Below are 14,104 nucleotides of genomic sequence, written 5' to 3'. Positions count from 1 at the left end.
CAGTCGCTATACAGCTCTGTGTCACAGAATCCATGGCCCTGGAACTTACTTGTAAGGCTGAGTGTTGTGGCCCAGTGGATTGGTCTCCGATTTTTTAAACAGTGGGCCGTGGGTTCAAATCCCAGCCATGGCGTAGTTACCTTCAGCAAGAAATTTATCCGCATTGTGCTTCACTCAACCAGGATGAGGTGAATGGGTACATGGCAGGAATTTATTCCTTGAAATGCCGAGCGCTGAAAAGGCTGCTTGAGCTACGGACAAGGTAGTAACATCCATGTCCTTTGGAAGCACAGTGACGTTATTCACAATGTGATATGCACAATACAAGAACTATTATTATTATCATTATTAGCGAGGGATCATGGGACTGATTCGAAGATTGATTGTGTGGAGTAGATTTCATTATCAATCGTAAAAACGGCTGTGTGATCAGTCACTAAGGTGTATTGTGAGCGCGTCTTGGTCTAGTGGTTCTGACTCTCACCTTTCAAACAGAGGGTCGTGGGTTCGAATCCTAGACATGGTGTGTTTTCCTTCAGCAAGAAATTCATCCACACTGTGCTGCACTCAAACCAGGTGAGGTGAATGGGTACCCGGTAGGATTAATTCCTTGCATGCACTGAGCGCCAGTGATGGTAGCTCGACCTAAAGCCAGGGTAGTAATAGCAAGCGCCTTGCATCCTCAGGCAAAAAGCGCTATATAAATACAGCTATTATTATTATATGTAATGGTTCCAAAATATTGGAATGTAGAATGCTCACCAAGCTGAATCTCGGGTTTCATATCCACGAATGGAACAGGAAAGTTGAGTCTCGGCTTCGAATCCCAGGCCAGGGCTACCTTGGCAAGCTCCTGGGCCGATGTCTCCAGGAGACCCACGTTCACACTACCTCCCAAGGAGCCAAGGAGACGGAGGATCTGGAGCTGTACACTCCTCAAAGGGGATTCTTGACTCTGTGAAGAAATACGAATTATGATGGACAGCTCATCCTGTATTATAGTAAAGCGGCTAAGACCTTTGATAATGTATCAGGTGGTACATAATTAGTATAATTATTATTTATTGATAATTCAAAATCTTCTGACCATGATCTTATGTTGTAATAAATACTTTCAAAGTTATGATATTTCAAAAACTTAAACCTTAGTTAAGATTTTGATGTTGATTCCCTCAACATGGTCTAATCAACAGGGGTGTGAGTGGTCACAAATAAAAAGATCTGAAAAAAGCTGAAGAGTATTGAAAAAGTCTGAAATAGAAAAAGCTCCCACACTTTTTGTACGGAGGAATTCCAAATATAAGCTGAAATTCAGCTGAAAATCAAAACAAAAAAAATCTAAAATCAGATAAAAATCTGAACTCTCACACCCCTGAATCAATTGCCCCAAAATGACCATTGATTTTGGTCATGTGACCTAAAACTCTGCCAGGATGTCGAGTGATACTTGACTACTATTATGTCCAAGTTTCATGAACTAGATCCATATACTTTCTATGTTATGATGGCATTTCAAAAACTTAACCTTTTTGAAGATTTCAATGTTGACGATGCCGTCACCGTCGGAAAATCGGTGCCTAGTCTCACTCTGCTATGCGGGTGAGACAAAAAAAATAGACATAAATGTATATTACATTATTGAGTAAGAGAAGCTAACCTGATCATTTTCCTTGGCTTTCTTCAGAAGCTTATAAGGGATGCGCCTCCGTCCCTGGCGACTGGATGCTGTCTGAACGACAAGAACCTCAGGTCTGCTACTGTCATCTTCAGATCCTTCAAAAAAAATTGGATTCTGTTTCAATATTTTAAATAGATCCTCACAATAGTTTATTACTTAATACATGGCACTACATGTATATAAATGCCTAGTATTAGTATTATTATCATTATTCTGATTATTGTAATTATTATTACCATTATTATATCTTAATGATATAATACTTAGTTTGCATTGCGGATCCAAATAATTTTCTTGCAATCCCAAATTTCTTTCAAATTGAATCTAACCGCAATCAAAGCTGCTCTTATACCTCACAAATATTCAAAAACAGTTTGATCAAAATTTTCCATTTGAGCTGGGTAACATTTCATAAAAGGACTTTCCAGACTTTTTATTTGAAAAAGTTGGTTTTATCTAATAGTTACCATAATAAATCTCGGACACCTGTTGTTCTCAGCCAATCAGGATCAAGAAAAATTGTCAGATCTGACAACTCATCAATCAATACATAATGATGAAATGCTCTGCAAGTAATTTTTTTATTGATTTATTTTTCATTATTTATTAATCAATTAATGCATACATATATTTATCATTTTATTCTAAGTTTTGATGATTTATTTTATTTATCATTATTATTTTGCAGGAAGGGGGGAGGGGGGACTCCAAGTATTCACCACTTCCGGCCCTGAGGTAGCCGTCTAGCTGGGGAAGAACCTGGGCATAGTAAGGCTTGAGAACATCTGATGGAATGTAACAGATCCAGGTATCCCCTTTCCCTTTCATTTTGAATTGAAGTTACTTTTGGGGGGGGGGGGGAGGAGGGGACTCCAAGTACTTACCACTTCCGGCCCTGAGGTAGCCGTCTAGCTGGGGAAGAACCTGGGCATAGTAAGGCTTGAGAACATCTGATGGAATGTAACGGATCCAGGTATCCCCTTTCCCTTTGATTTTGAATTGAAGTTAACAGCAATTTACAGTGTCTTTTGGGGGGGAGGAGGGGACTCCAAGTACTTACCACTTCCGGCCCTGAGGTAGCCGTCTAGCTGGGGAAGAACCTGGGCATAGTAAGGCTTGAGAACATCTGATGGAATGTAACGGATCCAGGTCTGAAGGGCTGAGAGTCCAGACTCAGCCAGGGGCAAGTAACTCAAACCAAGCTTGAACGCAGTCTGTAAATGAGCAAACGGTAACTGGCCACTTTAGCGTAAACCCATTACCATGGTCTAACTCTGTGCTTAAATTATGGGAAGCCAAATGTGTCAAAATTTTTATCAAGTTGTATGTTTCTTATGTCTACTGAGCTCTTTCCTAATTCATCGATGGTGAAGACAATTATCTATTTAGAATTCCTAGTCAATTATGAATGATTTGAGAACAAAAAGAGCTGAAATATGATATCTCTACTGTGAGTGATTTATGTACATGTAACAATTGGCTATCCATACTTAAACCACAACTTTAAACCTGAGTTTAAGTTAAACCCGACTTCAGAATACGGGCCACTAGGTCTGATTTCCATTTGGTCCAATCCCACATGGACTAATCCTATTCCGTTTACAATCAGTCTTACTAACCAGGGGCCCGTCTTACAAAGAGTTGCGATTGATCTAATCAATCGCAACTATGGAATGCCAGCAAGGTCAACATACAAAATATATGTTTGTTCAAAAAAATTTCTAGATATGAATGTATATCCGTAAATTCATTGATTTCTTGACAATTTGGTGTGTTCTCCTTTGCTTACAAAGGACAGTTTGCAAATTTCCTGTAGAAAAAATTATGACACTAATGGATTTCCATAGAATTACGATTGATTGGATCAATCGTAACTCTTTGCAAGATGGGGCCCAGTTTGTCTTATTGCCATGTAGCCCATTTACCATTTTGTTTAATTTCTATTATAGCTTTACCCATTGGCCTGTATTCTGAAATAAGGTTTAACTTAGACCGCAGTCTAACTCTGTGCTAAAATTATGGGCGGCCAAAAATTCTGTTTATATATATGTTCTTCGCAGAGTAGACGTGTTTTAATTGGTGCTCCGCCAACCATTGCAACTATATACAAAAGCAGCAACTCTGTAGTATGACGGGCGAAAAGAAATCAAAGCGAGACGAACCAGAAACCCAGACCGATAGTCGCCCGACGAAAAAGAAGAGAAGTAAAGCAAAAAAAGCTGCTGAAGTACTCAGTGACGAATGTGCAGATGACATCCACGATTTGACTGAATCAATTAAATCAGCCTTTGAGACCTTGCTTACAGACAGTTTATTCGTCGACAAATTTGTGAATGTGATCAGGGAGAAGCTAGTTTTGGAAATGCATGAATCCCTCTGCAAGGAAATTAAGCAATCGCTGGTCTTCGACACTGAATCTCGTGACGCCAAAATCGTAGAGTTAGAAAAAGAAATAGAAGTACTGAAAGCTGAAAGTATGGCAGAGATTCATAGAGAGATGCAAGATGTTCACGGATCCATGGACGACTTGGAGCAATACTCCCGCAGGAGCTGTTTGATCTTCTCAGGCATTAAGGAGAATCGAGGAGAAAATACCACGGAAGTGATTAGGGACCTTTGTCGTGATAATCTCGGCATCGAAGTCAACGTTCACGATGTCGACCGGAGTCACCGGCTTGGTCCCGTTCGACCGGATGGCGAAAACCCGGAGTCAACCGACGGTCACGCAACGACTTCGAGATCGACAACCAAAGCAAGAAACATCATTGTGAAGTTCAGCAATTATGGTGCCCGCGAGAGAGTATATAGCGCTCGGAAACGTTTGAAGGATTCTCCATCAATTACAAATGTGTACATCAATGAAAACTTGACGAAAACCAGATCGAAGCTCTTGTGGAAAATCAGAAAAGCAACCAAAAACACAGAGTATCGAGTATGGACACAGGACGGTGTAATAATCGTCAACAAACCTGGTGGCGGACATGTCAAGGTAACCCGAGAAAATCACCTCTCCAGATTATCCGATCTAGATTTTTCGTGAACGGACTAAACGATTTTTGTCATTTTGAACTGTGATGTTTTATATCACTTTCTTTACTTGTTTGTTAGTATGATTCTATGTATAGTTTTATTCATTAATTCTTTCTAAAATGCGTTGTAACATTTGTTGTAAGTGTGCTAATAAGAATCAATCAATATACCTTTGCTCATGTGGAAATATATGTCATGTAGCATGTGCTAATGATAACTCTTATTCAATACCCTGGATATGTCAATTTTGTTTAAGTAATGTAATTCCTTTCAACCATATAATTGATGACTTAGATTTCAAATTCGCTATTCATTCATTTTTTCAATTAAATCACATTCCACTTCATAATTCTGGTATATTCAGTAACAATGATTTTGACATCTTTTCCTCTAATGAAGTGACGGCTTCTATGCTAGACGATAATATTTCAAATTGTAACTATTATTTCAATGACACCTTTAATATCAAACTGAGTAATAGAACATCGGAACTTCAATTTTCCTTGTTCCACTTGAATGCTCGAAGTCTTATTTCTAAGTTTTCTCATATAATTGATTATATACACACTCTCCACCACGATTTCACAATCTATGCATTTACAGAAACCTGGTTTAAGGAAGACCCACACTCATTTTACAATATACCAAATTATAAACTTATTCATAAACATAGAAGTGATCGTTCAGGGGGTGGTGTATGTATGTATATCAAGAACAATGTCACTTTCAAGCAGAGAACTGATTTAGACTTTTGTACCCCAACTATAGACACTGTTTTTATTGAAATCATGAAGGAAGGGAAGAATGTGATTGTTGGAACTGTATACAAAGCTCCCAATAGTAGTGGTGCTGAGTTTAATGACCTTTTTGAAGTATGTCTTGCTAAAATCAACAGAGAAAAGAAACATTGTTATATTGCTGGAGACTTTAACTTTGATTTACTTAGTTACGCCCTTCATTCTGATACTAGTGCTTTTATCGATACAATATATTCATCCTCTTTTCTCCCACTTATCTCGAGACCAACTCGTGTTACAATCAATTCTTCTACTTGTATCGACAATATCTTTACAAATGTTTTGGATAAGCCGATTTTACCTGGTATTTTGTATTCAGATCTATCTGACCATTTCCCCATCTTTCAATTAACGAACTCTTTTCCACCGAGTTACCACACCCATGTCTATAATAAAACTCACGTTAAACACCTAATAGACTTCAAGTCATTGTGTGAAGATTTAGCAGCTAACAATTGGTCCTCTGTGACAAACTTATCCAATGTCAACGTAGCTTACGATACTTTTATTAAGGGTTTAAAAGAGACTATATCCAAGCATTCAAGGGTAGCATTCAAGGATAGCATCCGATAAAGAAAGAAGTAGAGCACCCCAAAAACCCTGGATTACAAAAGGCATTCTTAAATCCATTAATAGGAAGGAACGCTTATATAAGCGATATTTAAAACAGAAAACCCATAACATGAATAAAAAATACACATCCTATAAAAACAAACTTATTCATATTATACGTGTCTCTAAACAAAACTATTTTGCTGCAAAACTCAAATCGAATTGTTATGACTTAAAGAAAACTTGGAATATTCTGAACAGCCTGCTCGGTAAAGAGAGATCGTTTAAATTGCCTTCATTCATCCGTAAAGATGGCGTTAAACTTACTGAACCGAAATCAATTGCAAGTGCTTTTAACTCTTTTTTTGTTAATGCTGGTTGTTTTGATGATCCAAGTACCATTGGATGTTTTCGTGATTATTTAAAAAACAGTGTAACCAATTCTTTTTTTCTTTCGCCGACAGACAGAAGTGAAATTTTGAAGGTATCTTACTCTTTAAAGAATAAACATTCATGTGGGGTTGATGATATGTCACCATATCTTGTAAAGAAAATAATTAATTATATTGTTGAACCTTTAACCCACGTGTTTAATTTATCTTTTCAATCTGGATTATTTCCAAATTCAATGAGTGTTTCAAAAGTTATACCCTTATTCAAAAAGGGTGACAAAAACGATTTATCAAACTATCGTCCAATTTCATTGCTGTCGACCTTTTCCAAGATTCTAGAAAAATTGATGTACAATCGATTATTTACTTTCCTCAATAAACATTCAATTATTTTTTCTGAGCAATTTGGATTTCGAAAATGTTATTCTACAGAGTCAGCTTTGCTTTTTGCTTCTGAACTTCTGTATAAATTTTACGAAAAGAGATAGCTTTGGGGGTCTACGTAGACCTTAGCAAAGCATTCGATTGTCTGGATCACCAAATCTTATTACAAAAACTAAAATTTTATGGAGTCAGAGGTATTCCCTTGGAATGGTTTAAAAGTTATTTATCAAAAAGAAAGCAATTTGTAAAATACAATGAAACTGATTCTGAACTGCTTTTTATACGACAAGGTGTGCCTCAAGGTAGTATCCTGGGCCCGTTGTTATTTTTGTTGTTTATTAATGACATTATTGAATCTTCAAAGAAATTACATTATATATTATATGCTGACGACACGAACATATTCTATTCAGGTAATAATTTGAAAAACTTGATTTCTGAAGCAAATGTTGAACTTCAGAAGGTTGCTAATTGGTTTTCTGCAAATAAATTGAAAATTAATGATACAAAAACCAAATATATGATTTTTTTTAATTTTGGCAAGAAAAATGATACTGTCATTGAAAATATAACTTTGAAATTGGACGGTAAATGTATCGACCAAGTCCAATTTGCAAATTTTTTAGGTATAACCATTGACAACAATCTTTCATGGGAAAAACATATTGAAATAATTTTCAAGAAGATTCGATGTAATGTTGGCGTTATGTGTAAACTAAGAAGTTTTTTACCATCTTCTGCCATGCTTTCTTTATATTATACACTTGTATATCCGTACTTAATGTATTGTAATCTTGTATGGGCAAGAACATTTGACAAATTTTTAAAACCCCTTTTTATACTTCAAAAACGGGCTGTTCGTTTATGCTGCAACGCCACCTTCAGGGCACACACATCTCCATTGTTTAAATCTTTGAAATTACTCAAATTTGCAGATATTCTTTCCCAAGGAACATCTTTATTTATGTATAAATTGAAATACTCCATGTTACCAGATACTTTTTATGACAGTTTTCATTTGAACTCCGATTATCACTCAATTAATACAAGAAAAAAGGGCGACTTTCGTCTTCCAAAATTTACAAATTCTTTTTTACAAAATAGATCAATTAGATTTCAGGGATCAAAAAAATGGAATTCTCTAAACAGTAATATAAAGGGTACTTTGAATTACATTTCATTCAAAAATGAATTAAAGAGCACAATACTTGCCACTTATTGATATATTCAAATTATGCTGAATGATTCTTACTATTTCTCTAATGTTAGTTAATCCTTAAGTTTTCGTATGTCTTTCTTGTTATATTTACATCGTTATTTATTTTATGTATATTTTTTTTGTATCTTATGTAATTGTATTCTCATTGTATTTGATTATTTTATATGTCGAGGGTTGCTTGTTTACAAGTTTTTAACTTTTTTTAGCAATCCTGGTATTTTATTTACTACGTTGTTTTACATTATATTATTGTAATTTGATTTTTATCTTATACCAAATAAATGTTAATCTGAATACCTGAATATTGCATATTTCTTAGGTTTACTGTTTTGTTTTCGCTTGCTTTCACAAGGAAGAAAAATACTTCAGTTATGATTCTCAGACAATTATGAACAATTTGGGTGTCATGTGATTTACTAAATAAGCCAGTTCACGGTTAGCTCATGATCAACTATTCTCAAATGACCTTTGTGATTTTTCATTAGGATAAGCACTATCATTTTCAAATGTAGATGTTGCGTAAGCTTTACCAGTAGAGTATTCAAATTCTAAGAACAAAAGGCATTGTATAGACCAGGTGACTAGAATAGTACATCAGGGATAAAGTTTGGAAATCTGTTTTATTGTCTGCCTTTGGTACATTTGACTATTGTTTAGGCTACTGTTAAATACCAGTGATTATGAAGGCTCTATTTATTCCTCTTCAGCTTGGATGTGATAAAATGAATATTTTGAAAGGAATACATGAATAATCATCAAATCACAAATGCCTATGTCAGTGAATTTGAAAGCCACCTTTTTTACAACTGTGAACAGGCTTATTGAATGTGTACTGGGTCTCCATATTTAAACCACAACTTTAAACCAGGGTTTAATTTAAACCAGAGTTCAGAATATGGTCCATTGCATCTAAAAGTCTAATGCCATTTAGTCTATGTGATTAGATGGAACTGGTTATGAACCCAATTTTTGTTTGACAAAATGCATAAGGGGACAAAATTTTGAAATTAGACCACCTGGACATTAGATCACCTGGCCATTAGACCAAATGTGTAAGTGCAATTAGCCAGACTGGTGGCAGTCTGAATATTGGACTATCTGGTAGAAAGAGAATTCAAGCCAAGCAAAACAGATGCACATCATCCAGGTCAAAGCATCAAATCATCAAATACACCCTTACAAAGAATTATTCAATCCAAGTGTATTTCTTTTTGTAAAATTTTGGTATTCCCACCCCGAAATTGATCACCATTCCAGTTTATCACTAAATGATATGATTTTTTTGGTCCTAGAGGAGAGAAGAGAGAAGGGGAAAGAAACCACAAGGGGAGAGGAGAATGGAAAGTGAGTGAAGAGTTATAAAGTTGAATGCTGTAAAGACATCATGAATCTGATGTTCAATCACATGAGAGAGAGAATGAGAAAGAGACAAAGAGGAGAGAAGATAGAGGAAGAAGGAAGGGGGGGTTAAAGGATGTGACATTACCTGGAGTGCTGGGATGACATCACGAACCTCATACTCCACCACCTGGTGGGGGAGAGAGAGGATGAGAAAGAGACAAGAAGCGAGGAGGTCATCCTTGTACTGCTTCAGTCGGACCAGAACCTCCTTCGAGAACTTGGAAAACAGAAAGAAGCAGGCTTCTCTGTCCGAGAGAGACACGCTGCTAGGCGTGGTCTTGGTTGCCATGGGCTCGCTGTCGTCATCCACATCCATGGGTTCATCTTCCAATTTCGGTTTGAAACACGATTCCATACGGACATACGGATCCACTTCCTATAATCCAAGGGAGAAAAATGCACGCAGAGTGTATGTAAAATTAAATATGAATGCTTTATGATGTACGATTTCCTTTGACAAATATTTTTAAAAAGTAATTAAATCATAAAGTTTTACAAAATGTGAAAAATATTAGATAGTGCCTTCAGGAATGTCTATTACAAAATTAATATGTATGCATTTAATTTTATTTTCATATTTCTCAATTAAAGAAAGCAAGAACAATACATAATACAAGATTAAAGACAAATCAAAAGCATACAAGTAACAAGATATAATCAGTCAAGTAATAAATGAAACTAAATATACATAAACTTATGAGGAAGTTTGGATACTCAATCTTGGTCTAAAGCCTGCAAGACTGTCGTGCACCACAGGAAAACATGAGACTTATCACTTGGCCTGAACAAACCCCAACTGGACAAAAGATTGCCCATAAGATTAGTAAAAGCTCAAATGTTTTAAGAAAAACATATACCAATTGGTATGAACTGAGTAGAGTGATAGTTTTTACTATTGCCCTACTCAGAAAATAATTGGTTTATAAAACAAATATTCAATGTGTGATTTCAAGTACGGTGTTGAAATCTGGTGTTGGTGTTGGGACAACACCAACACCAGCTACAACACCGTACTTGAAATCACGCTGGTGTTGGGATTGACCTCGGAAAATATGACGTATTTCCGGCAGTTTGTGTTGAGCTCTGGTGTTGAATGTCGTCTGCTGAACCGAGCATTACAGCTGGTGTTGACGATCTACGTGCAATTTCCCTATTCACCAACACCAACCCCCAGGGATTGGGAAAATCATGATTTCAAGTTCGGTGTTGGTGTTGATGAACTGTAGTTCACGAACAGGAGGCGAACACGATGAAACACCCCCGTAAAATTATCTATTACAGTTAAGATGAGCGCAAATCATTAGAGTTTTACACATTTTAATGAAAAATAATATTTATGCTTTCTGATTATTGCAGTGATTTTAACCTGTGCATTCTGTACGATAAGATTTTACTGCAATTTCTTCCCGATTTCACTTCCGTCGTCGAGAATTACTCATGTAAAGTTGAGATGATCAGCAGCGCAGCACAGAGGTGTGACGTCATAGGATATCGATAACGCGATCGGTATCGCTCCTCTGAACTCAGCTCGGTGTTGGGGCTCGGTTCAGCAGCCTTTTCACGCTCTCAACACCAACACCGTACTTGAAATCACCCAATGTTCTTTTATTCAGTCAATAGTGAAATCTGTGATTCCTACATCATCTTGGAGAATATAGATATACTATCCCCCCCCCCCAAGATCTGGAGTCTTAGAACCCCAAAGCCAGACAGTACTCATGTACTGACCCAAGAAGAAGAAGGTTCCTCCCCCCACCCCCCCCCCCCAATAAAAAAGGACCTATAGTCCCAAGCTCACTTTAATGCAATATTTATTTCTATTGCCCTCATGAGCAGTCAATATTTGTATGTTGTTTCATAATCTCTCAAATGGAACCCGTCAACTGACCTTGAAGAATGCAGTCTTGCTGGACATGGTCATGCAGACGGTCAACAACTTGTAGAAGCCACTGATCAGCGGATGTTGGCTAGAGAGCTGAATCAGTTCATGGCCAAAACGATACACCCAAGCATCAAACAGCTGGATCTGTCTTGTGGGTAGCAGTTCCCTTGATAAAATGAAAAGTAAATTTCAGGCACTTGTATGCTTAGTTCGGTAGAAGAGTCTCTGTTGTCATATATCTTAACAGATATATTGCACCATCTAAATGGAGTGAATCATTATCATCATCATCATCATCATTATCATCATCATCATCATTATCAGTATCATCTGCATCCTCATTACCTTCTTCAAAATCACTGTCACCATCATCATCATTACCACCTACCACCACCACCACCACCACCATCATCATCATCACCATCATCATCGTCACCATCACCATCATCATCATCACCATCATCATCATTGCCATCATCATTGCCATCATCATCGCCATCATCATCATCGTCATCGCCATCAGCATCATGACCATGATCATCATCACCATCATCATCATTGTAACTATCATAGGACCCTCTGTTGTTGAATGTTGGCAAACAGATATATTGCACCATTTAAATGGCATGAATCGTCATTGTCATCATTATTACAACCACCATTATCACCACCACCACTATCATTACCACCATCTTCATCATCAACATCATCATCACATGTCACCAGTCTTCATCCCTATCATCTTCATCACCATCAATACCATTATCATCATTATCATCATCAATCTTATTGCCATCATTATCATCAAAATCATCATCACCATTACCATCAAGTGCTTGAGGGCTATTAAATCCCTAAAATAACTCCCGTCAATTGATTAGTTGTCCCAGTATATTACCACTAGGTTCACAACTTCAAAAAATGTAGTTTGAAATGGACAGAAGCAGGAAATACTTGTATATCCCCTGTATAAAAACATTATTTTGTACTGTCATCATGTATTAAGCAATTCATTAGTATTTGCAGGACGATATAAAAAGAACACGATAAATAAAACAAAAACATTTTCTAGGAGAAAATATCTCACTTGGTGAAGTCCACAAGGTTGATGAAGACTTGTTGGTCCTTTGGTTTGGCCGCCCTCAACCCTTCCAGAGGATCAGACGAAGTACTTCCTTCAAGGTCAGAGGTCACACCATCTGATGCCTAAATAGAAAATGCAGATTATAACTTAGTGTATGAAACACATGGATGATGTAGAAGACATAATTAATTTTGTAAATGGCCATAAATTTAAGCAAACACTGTCAGGGCAATCATGAATGTGTCAAGATAGTCAAAACATGAATCCAAAACGATGAAAAAACACATAAAAAACAAGGGTATGTTAGCACTAATTTTACCCCAGAATAGCCATTCAGAGTTACCCTATCAAATATCATAAAAACACATATGTATTTATAGAATTACACCAATCTCATAAATATGATTCTAAAGGACTTTTGCCATCATAAAAAGGGAAATCTCTTTCTGTCATGAATTCATCTAAACAGGAGAGTCACAAGTCTTGTGGTTAGAAAGGATTGTAACTTTTATCATATTACTGGAGATGCCTTGGCCCTGTGGTCTAAGGCACCTGACTACACCCATGAAAGTCACAGGTTCAATCCCCAACATGGCACTTCTGCCCTCAACAGGCCTGTGAGTGGGGTTTCAAAAAAATAGCGGCAAAATCTAAAAATCTACCTTACTATTTACTATCGCCAAGCCGCTGCATTTGCCCATCACGATTCACGGTGTATTAGACCAAAAGCTTCAGTCTCTGTATTTTGGTTGTTCCGCTGAACTGCGTTGGCTCACTCACCAATACATAGACTGAAGAACTTGGAGGTCCGTACGTACAGACAACGTATTGTAGCAGTAACGTTAGATCTAACAGTGGAAACCCGATTTTCCGATCGTTTTTTGTACATAAAATGTCACATTATGAAAAATAAATCACATCCATATTTACGAAAAAATGTTTAAAATTCAGAAATATCGTACCTTAGACCGCAGTTACCGCTAATTCCTTTGAAATAATGATCGAAACATCGTCATCTTCGATCTTTTCGTTGGTCAACGTAAGTTGCCATCTTGGATGACGTCATCATCCTTACAGACATATTTACCAGTCGCAAAATATCGCGTTTTGAGCCGCTGCTTTGCGTTTGTATGCCAACAACGGCAACGGTGCACGGTGTGATCCGCAGCAGTTTCATAGAGTTACATACGGTATATACTAAAAATTCGAAACTTTGCGAAGGCAAAATACAATCCCCCGTAACGTGTATATTCACAACACACCCATTCTGCTCACATCCATTTACCTAGACTTGTTTTCCAGCCGTTTTGGATAAAATAGCGGAATTTTGACTAAGAAAAAACGGAAATGGAACACAGGAAAAAAGCGGAAATTGAAATCGGTCTTAAAAATGAAAATAGCGGATTTCCGCTAAATAGCGGAGATTTCACAGGCCTGCCTCAAGGAAGGCACTTTACGTACATTGCTTTCTTATCATACGATGAATAAATGAAAATGCTATACAGTGCGTATCAAAAAAAACGGGACAGATTTGAAAAGTCTATAAAATTTTTGTTTCAAATTATGATCTCTATATTTTGGTGTCAATAGGTGCTCTCAGGTCTTATCCTTCAAATGCCATTAAAATAATTTAGTTTCGTTCATGCTTGAGCGAACATGGAATGTTTTTGTCTGGGGTTAAAAAG

The 14,104-nt window shown here is 36.9% G+C and overlaps 1 protein-coding gene across 2 annotated transcripts in view; it reads right to left on the bottom strand.

Annotated features, from left to right (window-relative positions):
• The window catches only part of LOC121422338 (DNA-dependent protein kinase catalytic subunit-like), a 138,228-nt gene that overhangs the window by 105,654 nt on the left and 18,470 nt on the right, over positions 1-14,104 (bottom strand). The window contains exons 16-21 of one of the 2 annotated variants that reach the window (XM_041617316.1): positions 12,423-12,541; positions 11,342-11,501; positions 9,539-9,829; positions 2,739-2,892; positions 1,658-1,773; positions 763-955 (exon numbers count right to left, since the gene is read on the bottom strand). In XM_041617316.1, the coding sequence (XP_041473250.1) occupies positions 763-955; positions 1,658-1,773; positions 2,739-2,892; positions 9,539-9,829; positions 11,342-11,501; positions 12,423-12,541 (1,033 nt within the window). Of the gene's footprint in view, positions 1-762; positions 956-1,657; positions 1,774-2,397; positions 2,589-2,738; positions 2,893-9,538; positions 9,830-11,341; positions 11,502-12,422; positions 12,542-14,104 lie in introns of those variants that run through there. The other variant, XM_041617315.1, reaches the window with a different exon arrangement.

Source organism: Lytechinus variegatus, chromosome 10 (assembly GCF_018143015.1).
Source record: "Lytechinus variegatus isolate NC3 chromosome 10, Lvar_3.0, whole genome shotgun sequence".
NCBI classification, from domain to species: Eukaryota; Metazoa; Echinodermata; class Echinoidea; order Temnopleuroida; family Toxopneustidae; genus Lytechinus; species Lytechinus variegatus.
The sequence above is the reverse complement of the archived record's forward strand: the minus strand, read 5'-3'. Positions and strand labels throughout refer to the sequence as shown.